The 24,425-nt window shown below is 37.5% G+C and overlaps 1 protein-coding gene and 1 long non-coding RNA gene across 12 annotated transcripts in view; one reads left to right on the forward strand and one right to left on the reverse strand.

The window, feature by feature from the left end:
* Positions 1-4,318: 4,318 nt before the first annotated feature.
* LOC121037868 (uncharacterized) lies at positions 4,319-7,785 on the reverse strand. The gene is made up of 2 exons (XR_005794030.1): positions 7,567-7,785; positions 4,319-7,276 (listed from the first exon to the last, which is right to left on the reverse strand). It is a non-coding gene; the product is annotated as an uncharacterized LOC121037868 (long non-coding RNA).
* A 97-nt stretch (positions 7,786-7,882) lies between these two features.
* PCDH9 (protocadherin 9) overlaps positions 7,883-24,425 on the forward strand; it is a 927,283-nt gene continuing 910,740 nt past the window's right edge. For 10 of the 11 annotated variants that reach the window (XR_005794028.1, XM_040487391.1, XM_040487394.1 and 7 more), the window contains exons 1-2: positions 7,883-8,446; positions 9,656-12,826. Coding sequence is in view for 10 of the 11 variants with exons in the window: in XM_040487391.1 (XP_040343325.1) it covers positions 9,791-12,826 (3,036 nt within the window). In the remaining variant the exon portion in view is untranslated. The remainder of the gene's footprint in view (positions 8,447-9,655; positions 12,827-24,425) is intronic. The other variant, XM_040487401.1, reaches the window with a different exon arrangement.

Consider the following 24,425-nt stretch of genomic DNA (forward strand, 5'->3'; position numbering starts at 1 on the left):
TAAACTTAACTTACACTAGATAAAATTAACCGACACACTAGCATAAAACTAGTAAAAATACCTCACATATACATGAACCTTTAATTTTCTAAAAACAAGAATGGACAGAAATGGCCAAGTTTAGGCCCAACTGAGTTGGAAGAGATTTCTTCCTATTTCAACTAGTATTTCAGAGATGTAATTTGTAACCTATTCTGTCCATTGTCCTATTGGGTATCAAATGAACTCCAGTGGTATTTTAACATTTGCTCTGGTGACTTAGATATTATAAATAGAAGTGACATCATAATATAAAACATACAAATGCTATTCATCTAAGGTAGTGTTCCTCAACTTTGACACCACTGCCACTTTGGGCCATTTAATTCTTTGGGGTGTGGGGGGGGGGAGGGCAGAGGTTAGGGAAGGTGTTCTGTACATTATAGAATATTTAGCCTCATCCTTTGGCCTCCACCTACTAGATACCAGTAGCAAACAGTAGCAGCCCCTCCCATGAACTCTTTCCTCTCCCACAAACCCCTCTTCGTGCTCCAGTTGTGGTAATCAAAAGGTCTCCAGGCACACCCCGAGTTAAAAACCACTGATATGTTTGATTTTTATTTTCATGTATTCTCTCTTGCAATTATAAAATGCCAGTCATGTTAGTGTAGTTCATTAGTCCTTCAGTGGGTAAGTTAGGAATGGGGTCAAGTAAAATTACCAAGTTGCTGTGCTGAGCTCTTACATTAGGGCTCACTGTTGCAAGTAATAGCTGTTATAAAGGCTACTATAAAGTGTAGCTCTGACATAGTGGCAGGGATATGATTGGATACTGACAATAAACTGGAGCCAGGTAATTCACTACCATAGGGGTTCCTCATCTCTGGTTCTTTCCATGCATCATCTCCTTTCTGCTCTCTCTCAAACTTCCTTTGGTTTTCTGGCCTATGTAATGAAAAACGGATTCTAATTACTCCTGAGTACATAGTTCAGAGTAATTAGATCTTGGTCTATCTTTGTTACAGACCTAGGTTCTTTAGTGTGGGGTTTGCTGGTCAATCTTGAATTTAATATCTTCCTAAATGTAATCAAGTGTTGGCAGAGTGGGATGGATCCATCAACTTCTGGCAGGATGGGAGGAGTCCACACCATGTGAACATGGATGTTTTGCTGCCCATGTGGATGGAACATGGAGAAAAACATTTCCAAAACAGGAAGTCTTGTGAGCTGTGGAGATGTCCACACAAGGTGTCCACACAAGTATTTTATCATCTCAAATAATAATAAAGACAAAAAAACACTGGAGAAAGGATTATACCCATCTCCAGTATAGGTATAATCCTTTCTCCAGAAAGGTATAATCCTTTCTCCAGTGTTTTTTTGTCTTTATTATTATTTTTTTCCTGTGTGTCAGGATACTTTTTAAAATTCCTCTTAGGTCTTTGCTACTTAAGGTGTGGTCCACACCTACATCAGGATCCCCTGGGAACTTGGTAGAAATGTACAACTTCAGCTCCCACTACGAAACTAATGTATCAGAACCTGCATTTTAATTTAACAAGATATATGGAGAGTTAGTATTCATATTAAGGTTTGAGAAACACAGAATCAGGTTAATTCTTATTTAAATCACAAAGTCAATTTTACTATAATAACCTTAAAATAATAAACTCAGTAGACCTTCTGGACTAATGTGAAGATTAAAAACAACTAGATTGCTGGCATATTTATGAATATTATCAAAAACTTGCTACTGAGCATTTAAACTATTAAGAATAATGTCACAAGCAAAATTTTTTAAATCTAAAATATGAAGAAGAGATATTGTCATGGGTATTAGCAAAGTAGAAAGGACTCACAGGCTAGTATGCTCACTGTAAAAAAAGAAAATAGTAAGAGGCCTCAGCTGAATGTTTGAGACATTTGAATATTTCTATGTTGAGCATATAGGAGGTTTTTAAAAGTAGAGTAGGTTTTTTTTTTATATAGTGTGAGTTTTAAATAGATTTTTGAATGAACTCATGAATAGATTAATGACACTAAATTTGTCCCATAGGAGTATAATAATTTCATGTAATCCTCACTTTATACTCTTAATTGCGATATTTACATGAAGTGTCACTTGGTCATTAGGATCTCCTCTGTTGCAATATACCAAAAAGTCAGCCTAATTCCATGGTGAGAGACAAATATTACTGAAAAATAATCCCATTACACTCCATTATAGCTGTTAAAGACACGTCTATTGGTATAGTTGTTATTCCCAGAAATTAACAAATAAATTTGCAATTAGGTCATAGATACACTGATGTTGCTCTCAAACATGGTGCTATTTACTCTCCAAAATCAATACATTGCATGAATATTTTTGTGACATAAATGTTTATGATCTTTTTGAAATTATTGTAAGAGGCACTTACTGCTTTTTCTTATATTTTACAAGTGATATTTTTCCCAGGAAAATTTTCATACTTAGCCTTTCTTATAAGCTCCATGTAATGTGTCTCGTAACATACTATTTTTAAAAATAAATCACTTATGTGTCCTGGTTTGCTTTAAAGCAGATCAACCCCATTCTGTAAAGTCAAGAAGTTTCTTTGATGCTCTTTTAATCCTTTCTGAAAATTCACCAATCTTATAGCTGGAGCACAGTAAATTCATAGGCATAGGATTGAAAAGATGATGTGCATTTCAGAACCTTTTAAGGAGTGTATTAGTATACACTGCAGAATCAGTTTTTCATTTAAGAAAAAATTAAAGAATTGTATGTATACACACAACTTTTCTCAGCAGAGTGGTATTGACTTAAGTCCCAGTCAAAGCATACCAGTATCTTTTAAAGGCTGAGCAATCCTTATATCCATCACTTGGGTCTTATCAGTGATATGGAGTTAAGCCAGAGCTACAGGAGTCAATGGAATATGCATCGTCTCCCTGACTCATCCTAATTGAATTAGAGGGGACTGTGGGTTGAATTTGGTTCCTGAGAGGGGATTATAAGAGAAAAATGAGGCTTATCCATCCTGCCCTATATTAAGTCTATTTATGTGCACATTATGTAACAAATTGGGCTCCTAGAAGAATATCATGTGAGTTTGTCTTAAAACACACACACACACACACACACACACACACACACACACACACACACACAAAAACAGGAAAGATTTATAAGCAGGAAGTTGTGTGTGTGTCAGGGGCGGGGAGGATATAGAATGAGTTACCAGAATGATGTTTCAAGAAACAGGAAGTTTTGTTTTCAACAACATACTCTTACTGATAAAGTACTGAAAGAATAAAAAACTTGTTCTATATTTTAAGTTGAGAAAGTCCTAATATCTAAGAAAATCATTTTCCCAATTATCCTTGGGCAAATACTGTTGTGTTTGAACCAGGTTTTTGTCTCGAACATTTTCCTATCTCTATTTTTCAGTGTAAATACAGGTGCTTCCAAACGTGCATGCTATTTTTGCATGTTTGGACATTTCTATAAATATGAATTGTGAATAGATCGTACCTGATATTCTAATCTAACAGTTTTTGCCCATAAAAACTGGAAAATAGAAATATACACAGGAAATAAAGTTTTGTATGTTATATTTTACTTGAAATTGCATGACTTAAAGTGATCAAATTAAAAAACATGTATTCTCTTTACTAGCTTAAAACCACTTTTTCATGTTTTCCTGAGTGATTACCTGAGCCCCACCTATGAGAGGGGAAAGTCTTTGTTATGAAAGCTATGTCTTGATATGACCTTACGTCTTAAAAAACCAATAATGAAACTTGAAAATTCAATATTTTCTTTATATAGTAGTCATGATAACATAGAGGCACTGGAAAATGTCAGTTAATATTGTAATAACTGTTAGAGCTACAAACCTGACATCTATAATCGTTGTCAGTCATAAAAATATAGCAAATTGGGATAAATTTAGTTCAGTCATTCAAACAGAATGAAGCTTCTTGTCACCTGCTTTCCTTTGTGATTTGATTACCTTGAACTAGGTTTTCGTTAAAGAAAAAAAAAAGTATTCAAAGAAAAAGCTAATAGTGAAGCAAAAGAATTATTCAAGAAGCTTACTACACTTAATCAGTTTGCACAGGCTTAAAAGGTGTTAATTTTCGTTTTGTGGTGTTAGGATTCTGCATTGTCATTTTCTAAACAGTGATAATACAAATAACCCTTAGTATTCTTCACACAATTCTCCCCCAGAAGTAGGGTACAATAGTCTAGCATCTTTTGTGAAATGGGGACAATAACACCTGCTGTGAGGTAAGAGCCCCTGTGATTGATTAATGTGTGTCAGACACAGTAAGACATCTAGATTAAAGGAACTTTAGAAATATAGGGCATGGAAATATTTTTTAATTTTTAACTTTGATTACAATATAGAACTAGTATATTAGAGTCGAAAATTTTAGTTCTGAAATCCTTGAGTTCATTTGATCATTCCAAGTACCACAGTCTGTTTCTTGTATAAATTGTTTCTTAAAGAAGCCTTTACAATTGATATGAAATGTAATTTTAAAATGCTGAGTGATAACTAGAAAATCAGATGAAAATCCAATTAAACTTCATAATTTATTAAGTGCCATTACATGGAAACTATTGTTTAATATATATAAACAGAGCAACATTAAAATTTCAGAATATAATAATTTCAACCTGACATCTTTTTCAACATAAGTCTGTAATAGCATTTTAGTTTTCAGTTAGCTGGCTGAAGGTGACTTAGCTTTGTAAGTGTCCCATGACTTACATAATGCAGAGAGAACACTAAGGCAATTTTAATATAGCCCAGATGACATAATTCCTAAAGTACTAATCAGGTACAACACAGGTGAGAATATCGTGGTTCCCGGCTCTACAACACATGCACTAACAAAGATGAATAATGGTTAAAAGAGATCTAATTGGAAGTCTAGAATACATCTTGGAAGATCTGTATTGGAAGTCATAATTGGAAATCTAATATTTTATTCAATTCACTAAGGAAAAACAATTAAAATGCAGTAAAAAAAAAAACCCACAATATATTCCCCTACGAAAACTAAAATTACTATTTCCCAAGTTCATAATTCTGTTGACACAACTTTCAAAAAGTAGAGGTGAATTGTGAGCAGCTCTCATTATGCACATGTTTTACATAGTGTTTTGGTCAGAAGCCTCAAGTTATTTTTTCCCAGGAATATTCATGAGATCTCTAATCGTAGTTCTCATTCTATAGTTTATAAGTTGGAATATAATAGGGTAACAGTAAGCTTCAACTGTTCTGGCTTTAAGAGCTAAAACTGGTATGGTTAAAGAATCTCAGTGATTTAGATATGCTAAATAAACACAAAATAGAATGCACTGAAGTCAGCTTTATTTCTGTGTTCAATTTCCTTTGCAAAGAATCTAAATGTATTTCTTTTTGGGGGCTTTGACCTGTGGTTTCCATTAATTGAAGTCTCATGGTTGTAAATTTAATCATGTGATAATTTTTTTTTCTCTTCCTAACCTTCATCTGTGTTCTAAGATTTCGTCTATTGAGTGTAAGATAATAATGGGTCCTGACTACAAGTCAAGCTATTCTTTAGCAAACAGAAACAATTACGCTTGGTAATAAGGTTAAATAATTATTGCTAAGCTATGTGTTGCAATTACAACAGAACTTTGAAATGACTACAGTATGATTAGAATAAGAAGGTGAGATAGCACGATGCTTATGAAATGAACTGGAAAGTGCCTGTGCTGCTGTGTTTATTGTAAATGTATCAGGATGATGGTTCATTTATTTTAAACTAGTTCAGAGCATAAAATAGATGACAGTTGGAACAATGCACTAGCTTTAACTGTAGATTTTGTGAATGGCAAAATAATCATCAGTAGTAAAATAAAAGAATTCCTGTAATTCACATTGTATCAGGTAATTTTTTTTTGACTTTTGTATACTTAAGCAGACCTTTTCATTCAGTATATTCTAATCCTACAAAATACTATTGTAAGAGTCATTAGGCTATTTAAAAACAATATCCACCTATTGCTTGCAAGAAACTGTTTTTCTATTTTATGTATAAGGGATCAATGTATTTTACAGTGGGCTTTTAGGTACTGCACTTTTATTGTGAATATTCGCCAGAGGAAAAGTTTGAATAAAAAGGAGCTTATATTTTCACAGATGAGGGGAAATTGTAATGCCAAATGAGTTGGTTAAATAATGGAATTATTTATACAATATCTAAGACTGGTAGGCTTAATGATTTCCTTTTTTACTTTTAAATATCTAAAAATAAGTTATTCTTATTGGAAAAAAACAACAACAACCAAAACATTGTACTGAAACAAAAGGAACATGCCATCATAGTGCTTAACTGTAGAGTCTTTAGTGCTTCTACAGCCCAGTACAGAATGAGGAACACGGAGGTTTAAGACAAATACTCTTTATCCTCTAAGTTAGAACAAGTTATTCAATCACGCATTAAGACTTTCTCAGACAACTTTTACAGGTCATTCAAAAACATTTTTTGTGTGTGTTGTTCCAAGTGAACTGTTATTAATGCCTCAAACTTAGGTATCTGGCGTTGTGGGTAGAGTCCCACAGAAATCTTCGTGGTTTGCTAATTTTAAAAGATCAATCGAAAACAGTGCTTCGGGGGCTAATATTTAGGGAATAAGGCTGATCCTTTCCGGAGTCATTCCGTTTAGCTCTTGTATGAAAAGGAGAAACCTGTGAGGATTTGGTACAGAACTGGAGTCAGAAATGCACAGGGAGAGACAAGTACTACATGTAAAGTTGCAATCAGAAGTGCAAAAGGAAAGGAAATGCTCTACAGCTTGGGGAACAGCTGGACGGGACTCCTTCCAGCCTCTCACAAGCAAAGTTTGCAGTTAGGCGAGCTGGATGCAGGTTTTGCTGCAGCCGCGCGACCTGACGAGCTCGGGTTCCTAGGTTTCTGGACACCGCGGGAGTCGAAGTGCAAGGACAGCTAAGATAGGTCGCCGTGGCCCACGCTGTTCTCCGAGACGAGACTTTGCACCGCACGCCAGACAGGCCTGGGGCTGATCAAGGGCGTCCCAGAAGCTGCCACTTTCCCTTTCCCCAGGCATCTTCCATCACCCTGCTTCTAGATAGTGCGCAAATTAATTTTCTTTCCAGTCCTGGTTGAGATTCAAATATCCTGTCCCGACCTTTCGCTATCCGCCCTCTCTGCCCTTCTTGCCAATGTTCCTGCCAGCAAAAGCCTCTAGTTGCAGCACCGGGCATGTTGTCTGTTTAACGCTCTCCGGAGATCCGTTGGCCCGTGCTTCCTCCTGAGGGGTGACAGCGCATGTCGTGTCTCATACCCTGGTTTGACTATTCCCTCCCTTCGCATTCTGGCCCCTCCATTTAGTAAAGACAAGTGCGAAATGTGCTTTCGGAGATGAGCCGTCTCTGCACCCCCCTCCCCCCCCCCACCATCCGCCCATCGCGGTGAGGGAGGCTCCCCGGATCCTTGCCTGCACTGCCCGCCTGCCTCCCGCGCCGCCCCGGCTCGTCCCACCACCGGTGCTCCGCGGTTCTCTGCCCCTCGCCGCACAGAGCAAACCAAAGGGCGGCTCACGCTGCGAGAGCTGCCTCCGCGCGGGCCTGGGGAGCAGCGGCACTTCCCTCCGGGCCGAACCCTGCTGGGCATGCTCAGTGCGCCTCCTGGAGCCCGGCTCTCCCGGGGCCAGGATCAGTTCTCCGGGTTTTCGCGGCTGCCGAGGGGGCGCTGAGGAGGGGAGGCTGGGAGACAGTCAGCGCCTTGTTCCTCGCCCCCTCCCTCGTGCCTGGCTGCAGCCGCCCGCACCGCAAGATGCGGGCCAATCAGGGGCCGGAGGCGGGGCTCTGGCAGTCACGCCCTCCCTCTGGGCTTATTGAGAGTTATATCAAGAAATTCAGTTCAGAGAGGAGAGAGGAGAGGGAGAAGGAGAGAGGGGCAGAGGAGAAGGGAGAGAGGGAGAGCATGCAAGACAGGAAGGAGCGCCTTAGAGTCTCTGAAGCACGAAAGACATAACCGATTAGGAATTTTTCGGGCAACTGTCATCTCGGAGAGCAGCCAGAGAATCACCATCACCCCAACTCTGACGTTTCCTACCAGAAGTTAGACTTAAGCAGTATTGACATCGGAGGGAAATGGTATGCCTGATGCTGTGGAAAATACTCCTGAGCTGAAGAAGTGCAACTGGATGTTGTGTGTGTGTTAAATACCAGAAGAGCCCAGACCCCGTGGTAATAGAGACGAAAATGTGAAGAGAATGACTAACGACAAATCTGTGAATTTGTTCTCTGGAGTTGCTAATTTGCCAGCCCGAAGCAACACAATTCACAAGGAGGAAACGTTTTGCTGCTTCTGATTTCTCCCCAAACTGGTGCTACCAGATGCATGGCTTTCTATGTGTTGGAACAAATCATTCCTAACTGCAGCATACCGGGAAAGGGGAAAGGTTGAGGCAACTAACGTAAGTGTAAAGTTTCGCATGCACAATTGTAAATTTTGTGTTTAGATATGTCCTCAGTGTGGACGAGGGATGTTTGTAATTGGGTAGACGGTTGGGGCAGAGCTCACCTACTAGGCTGTATCTGCATCCCTACCTGCATCACTCTGCTGGAACTAATCGCGGGCATCAGCTACCGTACAGCCTAATGCAGATAAGATTAGAGCCTGGGAACTGACCAGTTCTACTCAAGTAGGTAGCTGCCTGGAGCCTTGCACCCATTTAAATTGCAGTTAGGGGAGCATCTAAACAGAAGCCTTTTTACCTGCGTTACTGGGTTGCAGTATTTATGTGTGGCAGATGTTACTCATATTATAACCAGGGATCAGGGTTAAGAAACTGCATTTTTTTCCTCTTTTATGTTCAGTAGAAAATATTGTGCTGTTACATGGAAATGTTAGCTGCGTTTTACTTCCATCTCCACACTCTCTTCCACATCTAGGATGAGGAATCTTGTATTATACATTTTTAAAAGTTTTAGTGTGTTTCTTAATCCAAATGGGGATAATTTGGCAATATGGAGAAATGAGAGCAAGGTCTGGGTAGGAAATTTGAAGTGTTGGTATCGTGCTTTTAAGCAATGAGGCTATGTAGTGGCCGGTGACTATTGCTTCTGATGCTGCAGCAGCATGTCCGGGTGCTTGTTTCCCAGTAAGACTGTATTAGAAGGCAGTTGAGGAACTGGGAGGAAAGAAGAGATAGTCTTTTTAGAGGAAAGAGGTGACTCAGTGTAGCAGAGAAGAAAACATCACATTTGACATGTGACAAAGCAAATAGCAGGAACCATAGCTAAATACTTGGTGTTTTTCACTTGCACCTAAAAAAACTAAGGGAGGTGGGTTAGAAGCCAGGAGGCGGGTAAGACAGGGGGAGGGGAAGAGGAGAACAAGAATGCATGTTTTGAATTAAACAGTGTCCTGAAAAACAGTGTGGGTGAATTCAGGTAAAAATAGCAGCTGTCCTTAATTCAAAAGTAGATTAATTTCATTTTCTCCTGGCAAATGCGACAAGCAGTGGATATTTAGTGTTTTCATCCACAGAGTTAACTTGCAAACAGTGGCAGAGCAAACTGCCATGTTTACTAATGTGCAGTGGAAAATGTGTTGTGATATTTCATGACTGTGTGTTTTTGTTTACTGAAGAATAATATTGTCTATACGATTGTGTTGACAGTGGCTGTCTCCAAATAAGCGATGAGATGTAATGCATCCTCCAGTCCATGCACGCTTCCTCTTGCAATTCGTGCATCATTCCTCAGTGGAAACCTTTAAACCCTAAAATCCAGGAAAAGAAAATAAATACATTATCATGGACCTGAGGGATTTTTACCTGTTGGCTGCTCTGATTGCCTGTTTAAGGCTGGATTCCGCAATAGCTCAAGAACTTATTTACACTATTAGAGAGGAATTGCCTGAAAATGTGCCCATAGGAAACATACCAAAGGATCTGAACATTTCTCACATCAATGCTGCCACAGGGACCAGTGCCAGCCTTGTCTACAGACTGGTTTCTAAAGCTGGGGATGCCCCTTTGGTGAAAGTATCCAGTAGCACTGGGGAAATTTTCACAACCTCCAATAGAATAGACAGAGAAAAACTCTGTGCTGGAGCCTCTTATGCTGAGGAGAATGAGTGTTTCTTTGAACTTGAGGTAGTGATCCTCCCCAATGATTTTTTCAGGCTGATCAAAATAAAAATAATTGTCAAGGATACCAATGATAATGCCCCCATGTTTCCATCCCCTGTCATCAATATTTCCATTCCAGAAAACACTTTGATCAACAGCCGCTTTCCAATTCCATCGGCAACAGATCCTGACACAGGCTTCAATGGTGTACAGCATTATGAATTGTTAAATGGGCAGAGTGTTTTTGGACTGGATATCGTGGAAACTCCGGAGGGAGAGAAGTGGCCGCAATTGATTGTTCAGCAAAACTTGGACAGAGAACAGAAAGATACCTATGTGATGAAAATCAAAGTAGAGGATGGAGGCACTCCACAGAAATCCAGCACGGCCATACTGCAGGTCACAGTAAGTGATGTAAATGACAACAGGCCAGTGTTTAAAGAGGGTCAAGTGGAGGTGCATATTCCAGAGAATGCTCCTGTGGGCACCTCTGTAATTCAGCTCCATGCCACTGATGCAGATATAGGCAGTAATGCTGAAATCCGGTACATTTTTGGTGCCCAGGTCGCCCCTGCAACCAAAAGGCTCTTTGCTTTAAATAATACTACTGGACTGATTACAGTTCAGAGGTCCCTAGATCGAGAGGAGACAGCCATTCACAAAGTGACAGTGCTGGCTAGTGATGGCAGCTCCACTCCTGCTCGAGCAACGGTTACCATCAATGTCACTGATGTAAATGATAACCCTCCTAACATAGACCTCAGGTACATTATAAGTCCCATCAATGGCACAGTGTATTTATCTGAGAAAGATCCTGTCAATACAAAGATTGCCCTAATTACAGTTTCAGATAAGGACACAGATGTGAATGGCAAAGTGATCTGTTTTATTGAAAGAGAGGTCCCATTTCATTTGAAGGCAGTATACGATAACCAATATTTGTTAGAGACCTCCTCTTTGTTGGACTATGAGGGCACCAAAGAATTCAGCTTTAAAATTGTTGCCTCTGATTCTGGGAAACCCAGTTTAAATCAGACTGCCCTGGTAAGGGTTAAGCTTGAGGATGAAAATGACAACCCACCAATTTTCAACCAGCCTGTAATTGAGCTGTCAGTTTCTGAAAACAACCGACGTGGGTTATACTTAACAACTATTAGTGCCACAGATGAAGACAGTGGGAAAAATGCGGACATTGTTTATCAGCTTGGACCGAATGCCTCCTTCTTTGATTTGGACCGAAAGACAGGAGTTTTGACAGCCTCCAGAGTCTTTGACAGAGAAGAACAGGAGCGGTTCATTTTTACAGTAACTGCCAGGGACAATGGAACCCCTCCCCTCCAAAGCCAAGCGGCCGTGATAGTTACTGTTCTGGATGAGAATGACAATAGCCCCAAGTTTACTCATAATCATTTTCAATTTTTTGTGTCTGAGAATCTGCCAAAGTATAGTACTGTGGGGGTAATCACAGTGACAGATGCAGATGCTGGAGAGAATAAAGCTGTGACTCTCTCCATTCTAAATGACAATGATAATTTTGTGCTGGATCCCTATTCTGGAGTCATAAAGTCAAATGTCTCATTTGATAGAGAGCAGCAGAGTTCCTACACTTTTGATGTCAAAGCCACTGATGGAGGACAACCACCTCGTTCCTCCACTGCAAAAGTAACTATCAATGTCATGGATGTCAATGACAATAGTCCAGTTGTCATTTCTCCACCTTCCAACACTTCTTTTAAGTTGGTACCCCTCTCAGCCATTCCTGGCTCTGTGGTAGCAGAAGTTTTTGCAGTGGATATCGACACTGGGATGAACGCCGAACTGAAGTATACAATTGTGAGTGGGAACAACAAAGGCTTGTTTCGGATCGATCCAGTAACAGGTAACATCACTCTGGAAGAGAAGCCAGCACCTACTGATGTGGGCTTGCACCGTTTGGTGGTCAATATAAGTGACCTGGGATACCCTAAGTCTTTGCACACACTCGTGCTTGTTTTTCTTTACGTTAATGACACCGCTGGGAATGCCTCCTATATCTATGACTTGATTCGCAGGACTATGGAGACCCCACTGGATAGGAACATTGGGGACAGTAGCCAACCCTATCAAAATGAGGACTATCTCACCATCATGATTGCCATCGTCGCAGGGGCCATGGTGGTCATAGTGGTGATCTTCGTCACCGTCCTGGTGCGATGTCGCCATGCATCGAGGTTCAAAGCAGCTCAGAGGAGCAAGCAAGGTGCTGAGTGGATGTCCCCAAACCAGGAGAACAAACAAAACAAGAAAAAGAAAAGGAAGAAAAGAAAGTCTCCCAAGAGCTCTCTTTTGAACTTTGTTACAATTGAAGAGTCCAAACCTGACGATGCAGTTCACGAACCTATCAATGGGACAATAAGCCTGCCCGCTGAGCTGGAGGAGCAAAGTATAGGAAGATTTGACTGGGGCCCAGCCCCTCCAACAACCTTCAAGCCTAACAGCCCTGACCTGGCCAAGCACTACAAATCTGCTTCTCCACAGCCTGCTTTTCATCTTAAACCAGACACTCCGGTTTCCGTGAAAAAGCATCATGTGATTCAGGAACTCCCTTTGGACAACACCTTTGTCGGGGGTTGTGACACCCTCTCCAAACGCTCTTCCACTAGTTCAGATCACTTCAGTGCCTCAGAGTGCAGTTCCCAAGGAGGCTTCAAGACAAAGGGCCCCTTACACACCAGACAGGTAAACGAGCACTTTTACTGGTCTATAAGTACTGCATACAAGTGCCCAGTCAACCAGTATTAACGTGCCAGTGTGTCTCTTGTTTTGGTCTAACTTTAGCTTAGTTATAAAGAGGGAAAAAAAAAACTTGACCCCTTTTTTTATTCCTCTGGGGCTCAGTCAAGAATTTTTAGAACAGCTTTGAAATTTCTGAGTTCTGAGAATTATTTAACTTCCCAGTTTCCTTCAAATGACAAAAGATGAAAAGAGGAAATAATTCCAAAATGTCCCAAGATAATGTTTGCTGAAGAAGAAAACCTGTCCTGTTATGCCAAATTCTGCTCCTGGGGTTTCCAAATTGACTGCTTCAAGATTTTCACATTACCTTTTGATCTAAAAAGTCACCTTCAAATCCCAAGTTTTAAATGACGTTTGAAGGTGTCGCTATAATTATTTTGGAGCTGTGGTTGCTAAAGGGGTTAATTTTTTTTTAGTCTCTAAACAAGATAGTAGTTTATTAAATGTACATCAGCCGTGAAGCACATGATTGTTGATAGATTGCAACGAAGCCATATAGGAAGCCTTCTCTTTGATTTCAGATGATTTCATTGTAATATAGTACATTGGGTATTGAATAGAAGGTTGGCAAATTGTCCGTAATGGCCAAAGTACTCTTTCAAGAAAAAAAAAAAAAAAATAGAAGGAATGCTTTCTCCCTGATATAACCAATTTATACAGAAAAGAATGAATCCATTGTAAATATTCTCCCATCTTAGTAATGCATAAGTGATCTGTCATAACTCATTTTAAACTGTGAAATATGCCATATGAAGAGGGATTAAGAGGCTGAGAAACTCATATTTCAACCAAATCCAGAATTAGTTTTTCTTAGGTCTAATAATTCCTTGTTAATAAAGATTTAAATGCAGTGCTGTCTAATTTATTTCACTGGTGCTTGTCTATTGCCATGAAATTTGAGTGTCAGTAATAGCCTGTAGATGGCACTAGGGTATCATGTCGCTTGTGCTGGCCAGGCGCCCATCCCGCAGTAGCAAGGAAAGGGGGGAGGGAAGGATCAAGCTGGTACTACAGCCAAAGATACCTTTTATTTAATGATAGTTGCTCTGGAGCAACTAGCATTTCAATTCATTTGGTTGCTCTTTTGTGATTAACTCTCACCACACCAACTTTCTAGGATTTCGTAATCTGAGTTCCACCCTTGTTGGTACTGAGTCCCCCTATGGTGATGGCCCATCTGAATTTGTTCAAAATAAGGAACATATAGATTTCAGAAAATCAAGGAAAGCAAAAATAAATTTGCAGGACAGTATTGACAATTGTTGATCAGTGTTTGAAAACTCAAGAGTTTTTCCTTTTTTTATGTGGGACGTGGGGTGAGATAGAATGTTTTATTGAAACTCTATTTCCCTCTTACCATCTAGTGTTTATTGCTCTGGAATGACTTTAAGGTTTTGTGGTAATAAGATATTCATAAAAGTAATTTTGACAGTGAATCACATAGATGTTCCCAGAACAGTAAGCATAATGTCTATCTGTGATTATTCAACTAAAATCTCTACTTCTTAATGTAAAAGATTAGATATCTAGAGCATTTTAAAAGTACATATACTTAAAGCTTGAAGGCACAGAAAGAGGAATTAAAATAAGTCCGTGTCAGAATTCTAGAGGAGCATATGAAGTTATCTGATAGAAGTTGAAGTTGGAAAGATTTATTTTTATGTTAACTTCATCAGCTTTTTAAGAGAGGTTGTTTTAAAATGTAGAAGATTTCTGAGCTTAGTAAAGGTTTGTGAAAGAAAGTTGGTAAATAAGATAGTTAATCATGCTAAGTAATTTTTGAAACTAATGGACTTAATGGATTTAATGGACTTAAATATGAAGGTACTATTAATGAAAAGAAAGAAAACGGCTTTTTCATTTACTTTTTAGGTGAAGGTCACTCACAATATGCTGATATTTTATGATTTGCATACTCTCTTGAAAAAAGCAAACATGATTTGAACTTTTCATACAAAATCTGAAATTTGTTTTCCAAAGAAACCTTCTGATATTCTTCCAACATCATCTTTCTTTTCATGTAAATGTGGTGTGGATTAGCATTGACGCACGGGCCCACTTTTTCTGACTTCTCCACAAAACTTGAAACTCTATGTAGTACAGTGACATAAATGTTAAGTGCATTTCAGCAAATTATGGAAAAGATATTTTGTTTAGGCTTAGTCATAAGAACATTTGTATGATGTAATCTTTAAAATAGGATGCTGACTAATTCTCTAACTGGAACTAAAGTGCATTTTAGACATTCCTTGAGACCATGTGTTACTGTGCAGTTCTCATTGTAGGCATTTGGATGTTCAGACATAGCTGTAATTCACTATTATGCTGAAGAGCTATTGAAATGGCTTTGCTTATACCTTTTAGAAATTTTCACGCCGAAAAAGAAAAATTGCAGTGTTGGAGAAAAGGAATATTGGAAGTAAGGAGAAGTGTTGGTGATAGCAATATGTACAATTTTAGTGTAAGAGGCATATTTTCTATGAATGAAGAACATAAATTATATACGATCCTTTTAGGGTTTTTTTTTTTTTTAACTGAACTACATGAGTGTTATCTGAAGATGTTCTAGTTAAGCTAAAATAAAAATTCTATTTTTAGCTCCTTCTCTTCAACTAGTTGCTTTTATACAGAATATGCTCCTGAAGCTACACAATTTTGCAAAAAGTAGGGTTTATCACAACAAAAGCTTTCAAAGGAATTTATAAACATATAATGTGTGAAGATTTTTAGTTGAGTGGGCACAGAGTGCTGTGAACAGGAATACCTTTTTCACTTAATGGTGCTAGTTGATGTGTGAGTAAAATGCAAGATTCTTGAGTAAAGGGCTACCAAATTTAAATATCATTCATCTGTGTTGTGGATACAATGACAACATAATGTCTGACTCTTCTGCCATCAGGGCATTAGTTCCTATTTTGTCTTTCATTCCCCTGCTGTTTTGCCTTGTGTGACCCTACAAAGAATGTTGGAAACCATATTCCTCATCCACTCGATTTCACTGAGCTTTCATTTTCCTTGAACATAACAAATCTGTCACTGGATTTTCCACAAATTATTTTGCATGAATTTTCAGAAGTACCCTTATCATTCACAGATTGGGTGGAATTTCCCGTTTTTAAGAAAAGCAAGAGCATGTCTTGATATTTATTTATAAATAAGCAAAGTTCACTGTTATGGGTTTAAGAGGATGGCAAGATAATCAATTCCAGTAGGGCTTTAAGTGATAAAGCTCATTGGTGTATTTTTCTAAAAGGAAAATATATTCTTAGTGGATGTGATTTTTAAAATGTGATATTAAGTTCTCAAACTTTAAGGTGTCTCAGAATGATCCGGAGGGTTTCTTAAAACATGGACCCCACTCCCAGATGTTCTGATTCAGTACCATTGGGGTCAAGCCTGAAAGTTTCCATTGCTGACAAGATCCTAGGCATGTTGATGCTGTTAGTCCAGAGACCATACTTTGAGAACCACTGCCTCAGCATATTGGAATAAGAAACGTCAGGTCTTTTCCCTTTCAGATTATCATTTCCAGAGTACCTGTTTGTACACAGCCCAGCTCTCACTCAGCTCACTTATTGACAGCCTTTTTATTGTGGCTGGAGGGGCTTTACAGTAAGCTGTTTATTGCTATTTCCCAACCTGGTTGACAGCACTTGGGGAATTAATTTTCTTGGCCCCAGTGTGCTTTTTGTGGGGGTATAAATGAAAATGTAAAAAAAAAAAAAAAAAAAAAGTGACCTATTTACATTTGACAACTTCTTCCAGTAATAAAACAATCTGTGAGAGTTGCATTACAGTCTGGTTGTGGGTAAACAGTCATGTTTAAGTTTCTAAATGAAATGCTTATTTTAGAGTTTAAGTATCCTGACTTCAACTATTCACAATCGAGAGTATTTGCTCATATGTGTATCTGTGTATGTATCGAAGAAATTAAACATTGAAAATGTGTGTGCATGCTATACTCAAGTGTATACATGTACTTTTACTACAGAAAGGGAATTGCTTCTATTCCCAGTCATTTAGAGATACCATACTACATTTATGATTATTTTTCATTTTTGAAGAATCCCACTACAACCACTGAAGTGCTGTGTCACGTAAAATGCAGAAGACAGTCATAGAATTGCTATTTAGAACAGTGGGAAAATGCAATTGAAAGAAGTGAAGGCAGCAAAGCTGAACTAATGTGAGGCTACTAAAAAAAATGTGACGATACTTGAAACTACTAAATGTTGCAGTATATCGTGACAGTTGAACACAGGTGGTATGTGGAGAAAAATTGCTCCCCAAGATGCAAAGTATATTTAAAATGTTATCAGTTGCGATTTTTATTTCCACTCCTTCCCTTTGGCCAAGTGCCCTATGATCAAGAAGTCAGTTGTGAGGTAAAGGAAACCCAGACCCCTTGGATTGATTTAGGAATTTGAAATGAGGATGGGCCATCTATACAAACTGGCTACCTTTCCTCTTGGATTTGTGATACAAATACTTGATTTTTTTTTTCAACTTGATACAGCTAAGTTATAAAATTCAAGGTACATTTTAGTATTCATTGCTAATAACCTTGAGGAGAGTAAAAATAAAAGTTGCCACTGTATTAAGCATAGTTGTGTCTTCTGATTACTGAATACGTGTTAACGTAGAGAAAACAATTTCAGTAGTTAAAAGACTATCTCCTAAATTTTACAATTATTTCTATATATAGAAACACTCTAAACTGATGTTCCCTTAGTTTCAAGTGAGTCATCCTTACGGTGTTACAGAAGAGGCTTTAACATCACTAAAATTACCTTGCAAGTATTGTACTGCTAAGAATACGTGATATTCTTTGGGTATATGTATAGTCTTATTAAATATTTCAAGCTATAATGTATCTTCTCATAATAGCTCAAATTAAAATATACATGAAATAGTAAAATAGAATTTAGATTTACTGAAAAACCTCAAATCTAAAACCACATTTCCTCATAACCAATTGTGAATTAGTCTGACTCTTGAACTTTCATTTTTTATGTTGACTGACATATGTGAGATGTGCATAAACTATACCCAAAATATTAGAAGTGGTCTCTTAATGAATTATTTTTCATATCGCATTATTTTCTGTGACAGTACTGAGGTATGAAAGTGAGACCTGTAAATTATTTTCTCAGAAGCATTGTTTCCACAATTTTATTTTATTGTTCAGATTGTTTTGGTTTCTAATTTTTTTTGGGGGGGGGTAGGTGGGAATGCAGAAATGGTCCAAATGCTAACTAACCCCCACAGACGCCATGCTGGTCTAGCGGTACCAGACTGAGTGTTTATGGGATCGAGGGCCATGTCAACTTTACTGCTCCTTTTTTAGCACTTTCTCGGTTTGACTTTGTCAGAGTTGAACTCTTAGCTTGCATATTATTTCAGACAAAAAAGAAAGTGAGTTTAGTGAATTGTTTACCACTTTCACTTAAAATCCCTGCAGTAAGCATTCTCTGAATTTAGTGTGATGTTTTCTTGAAGGAGACCCTTTATTCAAACTAGTCTCTTGCTAATATTAGCAAGTTAGTTAATATCTTATATAGTCAAGGTAGTTGGAAACTAAGAATTATTTAGAAATACATGGGTTTTAAATTTTGGCTTTCTTGACAGCTGATTTTATGTTTAATAGATTTTCCAGAATTCTATATACCAGGGCCCTAAAATTTGTCATTTAAAAAAAATATGACTCTAATCACAGGTCAGATATTAGTGAGAATTTGGGAATGCAAGGCAGCAGGGGGCTTGCTCTAAAGTTTTCAATATCTGGAAGCATAGGAGTTCAATAACTAATAATGCTAATGTGGTACATCCTTTGTATTAGTTAGGACCCCCTGAATCTGCATCAGATCAGGGAAAAAAATCCAAATGTAGAAATAAGATTTCTCATGTACATTAGGAGATAGGCTGTGCTGTTTAGGATTTCATCAGTTATTTCAGATAGCTGTTAAATCTGTCAAACATTTCATTTGGAAAGGAACACATGCTTTTTACCTTTGTTTGATACAAACCTATTGGGCTGTCAGTCATCAGAAACATAGAACAAGAAAGACATATTACTATGATTGACATTTTGGTTTTGATTTATATTCTTTTTTCCCTAAGCCAAGATTCATTAAAATGGAAGTTCATTAAGTAAGTTAAACAACTACCCTTCCTTAATGGTAAAGGGTGATGGCAGGAATAAAGTGGGAAAACAACCCATATTTACTCTCTCACTCACATTTTGTCCTCTAGACAGTTTGTATCCTATAGATAAGAATAGTACTGGAATTAGTAGAAATTTCTGAGCCATAATATGATTTTAAGGCATTCAGAACTTGAAGTCATTGATTAGGGATAGGTTTTTCCATACTTCTCTGTTATTTACATTACTTAAATATTTCCCCAATTTTAACAGTCCAATCGATTACTGGTCCATCAGCACATATCACATTTAAAATGATGGACTTGGGACCATCTGTACAGTTGGGGGTGGTGAAGATACAAGCACAATTTGAGGGGCATATTTGATTAATTCTTTCTAGTCATGTTATACTCATTATTCCAGAATTTGTTAACAAGTGAACTTATCTTTTCTTAAAAGGATTCTATTACAGCCTCAGCATTCATTCATTTATATAGATTTTTAATTATGTGGGCTGCAAGGAGGTGGAAATTGGGTTGATTTTACCATGTTTGTATAACACATTTTAACATTCTTCCACAATTTGTCTTTCTATCTGGCCATCTCTGCATTTTAGTATTACCCTGCTTTGTTAATATCCACTCTCTGGCCTTTTTCAGTCTGTTAGCAGTTGATTAAGAAATACTCTAATCCCTTCCAGGATATTGAGAAACTAATGGATTGCAGAGTATTTGGGTCTTTAAGCTTCAATTGTAAATGGTATGAAGAATTGTCATTGAGCTGATATTTGCATATATCTCTCCCAGTGCTAGTTACTTTGCCTCCTTTTTGTCCTCGTAATCTTCAGCTTTCATTCTAAGGATATTTATTTTGGTCGAAAATAAGCACGCCAGTGATAAAAATTTGGGATTCACCTCCAAATGAATGCCATCACAGACAGGGAGATTCTGGCACATTTTGCATAGATCTGTATGAACACAGTGAACCCTTCATAAGCTCTTAGATTGCAGGAAATCGGTACTGAAAATTAAGTGGGGTTTTAAAGATTTGCAAAGTAGAGAGCTTTGTATAATGCTGGTATTGCAGGTGCCTATTAAATATGAAGTAAAGGCTTTGTAATACAACCAGCTAACACATTTCCCTCCACATTAGAGTGATTTATAGCCTAGAGAATTAGTCTTGCCTATTTTTTCCAAAAGCAGAAACATTGGATGTGTCTGAAAGAATAAAAATCTCAAACACATGCCTTGGAATAGACAGATTTACTTTTTGATGAATCTAGTTATTCCAAGTGGACAGTGCAGGCCTGCTCACACTTACCTTTGGTACCTCCGATGCCCGTGATCTGGCTTTCAACTCTTCCTGAGAAGAAACTCTCAGTTGTGTGTGTCGACTCTCCTCCAAAAGTAAATCAGATGAAAACCCTAGGTATCCATAAAACCATAGCATTACCATAATGAAGAGGGCTGGCTACTAAGTGAGTGCTTTGATCCTCATAGGAATTGATATTGAATCATCTCTCAAGCTGTATTTTTAGAATTCATCCTTGCTCCATTTGTAAATAGTGTGTGTGTGTGTAGCACGGCATCTCATTCCAGACATACGTGTATTTCAATATATTTACCTCATGACAGTGTTCAGTAAAATGCCTCGCAGTTCTTCAATACTTCACGTTTGGCCCTGTTAGATATAAATCAGTGGAAAGAGCCATGTATATTTTTAAATGATTTTACAAATCCTATATTTTTGCCTACTAGAAAGAGCATATAATCCACGTGCAGTACACAGTAGGTATGGTGGACTTGCTGAGAATCTTCATAGATGATTGTTTTTTATAACAAAACTGTTTTTGTGCAAGACAATAGCAACCGCAATTCAGTGAATGAGGTTTTTTAAATTTTTTTCCTCTTTAAACAAACCTCAATATGGAGAAGAATGGAGACACAGAAGGATATATAAAATGAAACCCTTTCTTTTATAGGAAGAAAATGTCTTCTGCTGACAGTAGTTCCATAGTAGATCTTTTCTTTGAGGAAAAAAAAAAACAGTGCTTTTTTGGATTCGGAGGATACAACCAATCTGTGCCTCTGTGTGATAGCAGCTGCACGCTGAGGACTTTCAAATACATAGCTACACAGGATTCTGCAGGAAACTTTTTGTAGAAGGTGCAAGTGACAAATGGAGACAAAATGGAGTGAGTTCTGAGTTGTGAGTTGATGCCCTCCTGTGTCATATATTCATGTCATTGAACCAATTTTCACATTGGAAACCTAGAATCACAATAGCCTTACCTCTGTTTGTCAGCTGTAAACACACCTGCACTGGCAACTTTTCTTTCCTCCATTTCTTATCATTCACTAGGTGGATTCTATTCATTTATGTTACTTAATATACGTCTGCTTTCTTAAATTTCTTGATTTTAAAATACACAGATAAGTTTCTTGATATATATACATACATATGGATGGATGTATATATATATATACATCCATCCATATATATGTGTATATATACATCCGTCCATATATATATGTGTATATATATATATATATACACATACATCCATATATATGTATGTATATACATATATATACATATATATATATATATATATATATATATATATATATATATATTGCTCAAGAACATACCTTAGGGTGTTGCTCAAGAACAATACCCACAGTGTGTCCTTTCTTCCTAGAAATAGAAAATATCTATATTTTTTCCTTTGCAATTTTTAAAATTGAGTTTTTCTCACTGATACCATTTTCAAGGTGAAGATATAATGCTAAATTTAACTGTATTGATTAATGTTGCCATTCCTAATCTTCAAATTTCCAACATAAAAAAAGATGTCAAAATTTTATAAAAATAAATTCTTTTTGCTGCAGAATTGAAATGAGTATCAAAATTACATTAAGTTGTAGTAAAAACAGACAGTCGTTAGGATATTTTAGTTTGACATGAGCTCATTCTTGGTCTTGACAGCAAAATCTTCTGCCAAGCAGTGATGGCAAAATATGTTGAATTCATTGATTGATTTTTAAACATGGTAATAATTAAGCAAAATCATTTTGACACCTAAAGTCTCTGTTTTAGACAATTAAATTCTGCTTTAGCTAAGGTTATTGACTTCTGGATGGTACTGAAAGCAACACTCCTCAGGGTTTAAACTATTCCTGTAGGACCATCTGTTATTGGCAAGGCTGTGCATCCTCTCCAGCCAAAGCAGTATCAACCCCAGTCGTATATTCAGGATTGTTCAAAACACGGCCCTGGTTCCTCATGATCCTTCAGTCTCAAGTGGTAATTCAGTTAAATCAAATACTGGTATATCATAATTTAAAACTTAATAATTAAGGAAACTGTAAGAAAGTTCTTTAGAGTAAGAGACTGAACCTTTCTTACCTTTGTATTTCCAAGACCAAATCTACAATGCCTAAGAGTGAACTTAGTAGGCATTCAGCAAATATTGACTTAGCCTGAGAGATAAGCTGATAATGGAATCATACTTTATGTATGTATAACAGTTCCATTGATTTCATTCCTATAACCATATAAAGAAGACAATCCATTCTTTATGTAGAAACTGAGATTCAGAAAATGTTGTTTGTTTGTTTTTTTTTTCCCAAGTAACATGGCTAAAGCCAATGGCTTTTATTTCCAATCCAGAGCCCTGCCTTTACACTGGTATTTCTTCCTTATGTGTGGCCTACTTTTACTCGTAAAACACTATTTTTAGGCTATATATTAGTTTGAAACATTTTCTTCATTAGGGATATAATTTCACTGGAAAGGATTGCAACCCATTTATATATTAAAAAAATAAACAAATATATTACAGGGCAACTCAGTGTACCCAAAATTGTTCTTTACAGGTTACCTCTGAGTAAACTAACTCTAGATTATATTGAAACGTGGTAAGCATATGACACCCAAAGCACATCTGTATCCATTGCGGCTGTGACAGAGGGCAAAGGAATAAACTATATGTGGAGAGTGAATGTTTGGTTTCAGCTGCTGTCCATATTTTCCTCTGTAACATCTTCGGCCTGATGACGAAAGCTCTAATTAGTTTGAAGAATTTTTTGTGGCTGAGGAGTCCTCGTGCTCTCCAATCTAAGAAATTATGATCTCCCTGACACCCTCCATTCATATTTCTGGAGGTCTAACTTATAGATGAGGAAGTATAGGCCTTCTTAGACTCTGCATTTTACCATTCTGATTTTTTAACAGTGAAGTACAATTAACACCTTTATATCGTTTATCAGTGTCTTGACTCAATGATTTCAGCATGCAGGACAGAGAGAAGCAGAAAATTAGAAAGCTGCTGATTCTGAGGTACATAAATACTCTTCTGTCACATAAACAGATATCTCTGGTTTCCATTTTCTCCCTTATTCCACACCACTATGTTTGCCCATCATAACATTTTTTTTTCTTAAATTGGGATATAATGGGAAAAGAAAGGGTAAACTAAATAAACAGGGTCAGATTCCTTTGCTTCCTTATCAAAAATTTGTACTTATACCTTTCAATACTTAGATTGAGTCGTTACCTCTAAACATAATGATCAATAGATTTACTTTGTTATCTGCTTGATAGGGACAGGTGTTTTAGAGGGAAAAAAGTTGTCACGTGAATGTTCCCTTAATAGACTTTTGAGTCATCTAGACATCACCCTAGAATCACGTATGAATTCTATAAAAAGAAGCAAAATAATAATTGAATAGTGACTAGAGCAGTGTCTAGCTACTATATTAATTTTGGAAAGATAAATTTGGTGTCTAAAAGAACTCACAGGATAGTTTCTCAAGACTCAAATGGGCCTTTGGGACTATTTGGCCTATTTAATTCTTTTTCTATATGAAAAAAACTGAGACCCAAGAAGTAATTTGATATTTGGCGTAGGAAAAATGACTCCATGAACCGCTACTTAGAAACTGTGACATTGGGCACATCATTTAAGTGTACCACTTCTTTCTTTCCTTGTCTGTAAAATGAGTGTAATCATGCCTAATGCATAAGGTTATCATGAGATTAAGTGAACGGGTACATGGATCCCTGTCAACGTCTGTTCCATGGTAGGCAGATACTTCAAAAAACCCCAAAAAACAAAACCTACCTGCTTTTCTCTCTTTTGTCTTCAAGGATACCAGTTTGCGATTGACAGAGGTGAAGATCGCACTTAATGCATGTCCTCTTAGTTTTGTTCTTGGTGGTTTTTTGGAATATGAGTTTTATGTCTTTTTAATAAGCATGTCAGCTGTTAATCTGCTTTTGGTTAATTTTTTTTTTTTTTTTGGATATTTAGGATTTCTGGAAAGTTGGTCTTGTAACAGCATCTGAATAGTACAGACAGGATCCTATGTTTTCTTTTGAACTTAGTCCCTATTGTGC

The sequence above is a fragment of the Herpailurus yagouaroundi genome, unplaced genomic scaffold (genome assembly GCF_014898765.1).
Source record: "Herpailurus yagouaroundi ecotype Mexico unplaced genomic scaffold, PumYag 164, whole genome shotgun sequence".
NCBI lineage: Eukaryota > Metazoa > Chordata > Mammalia > Carnivora > Felidae > Herpailurus > Herpailurus yagouaroundi.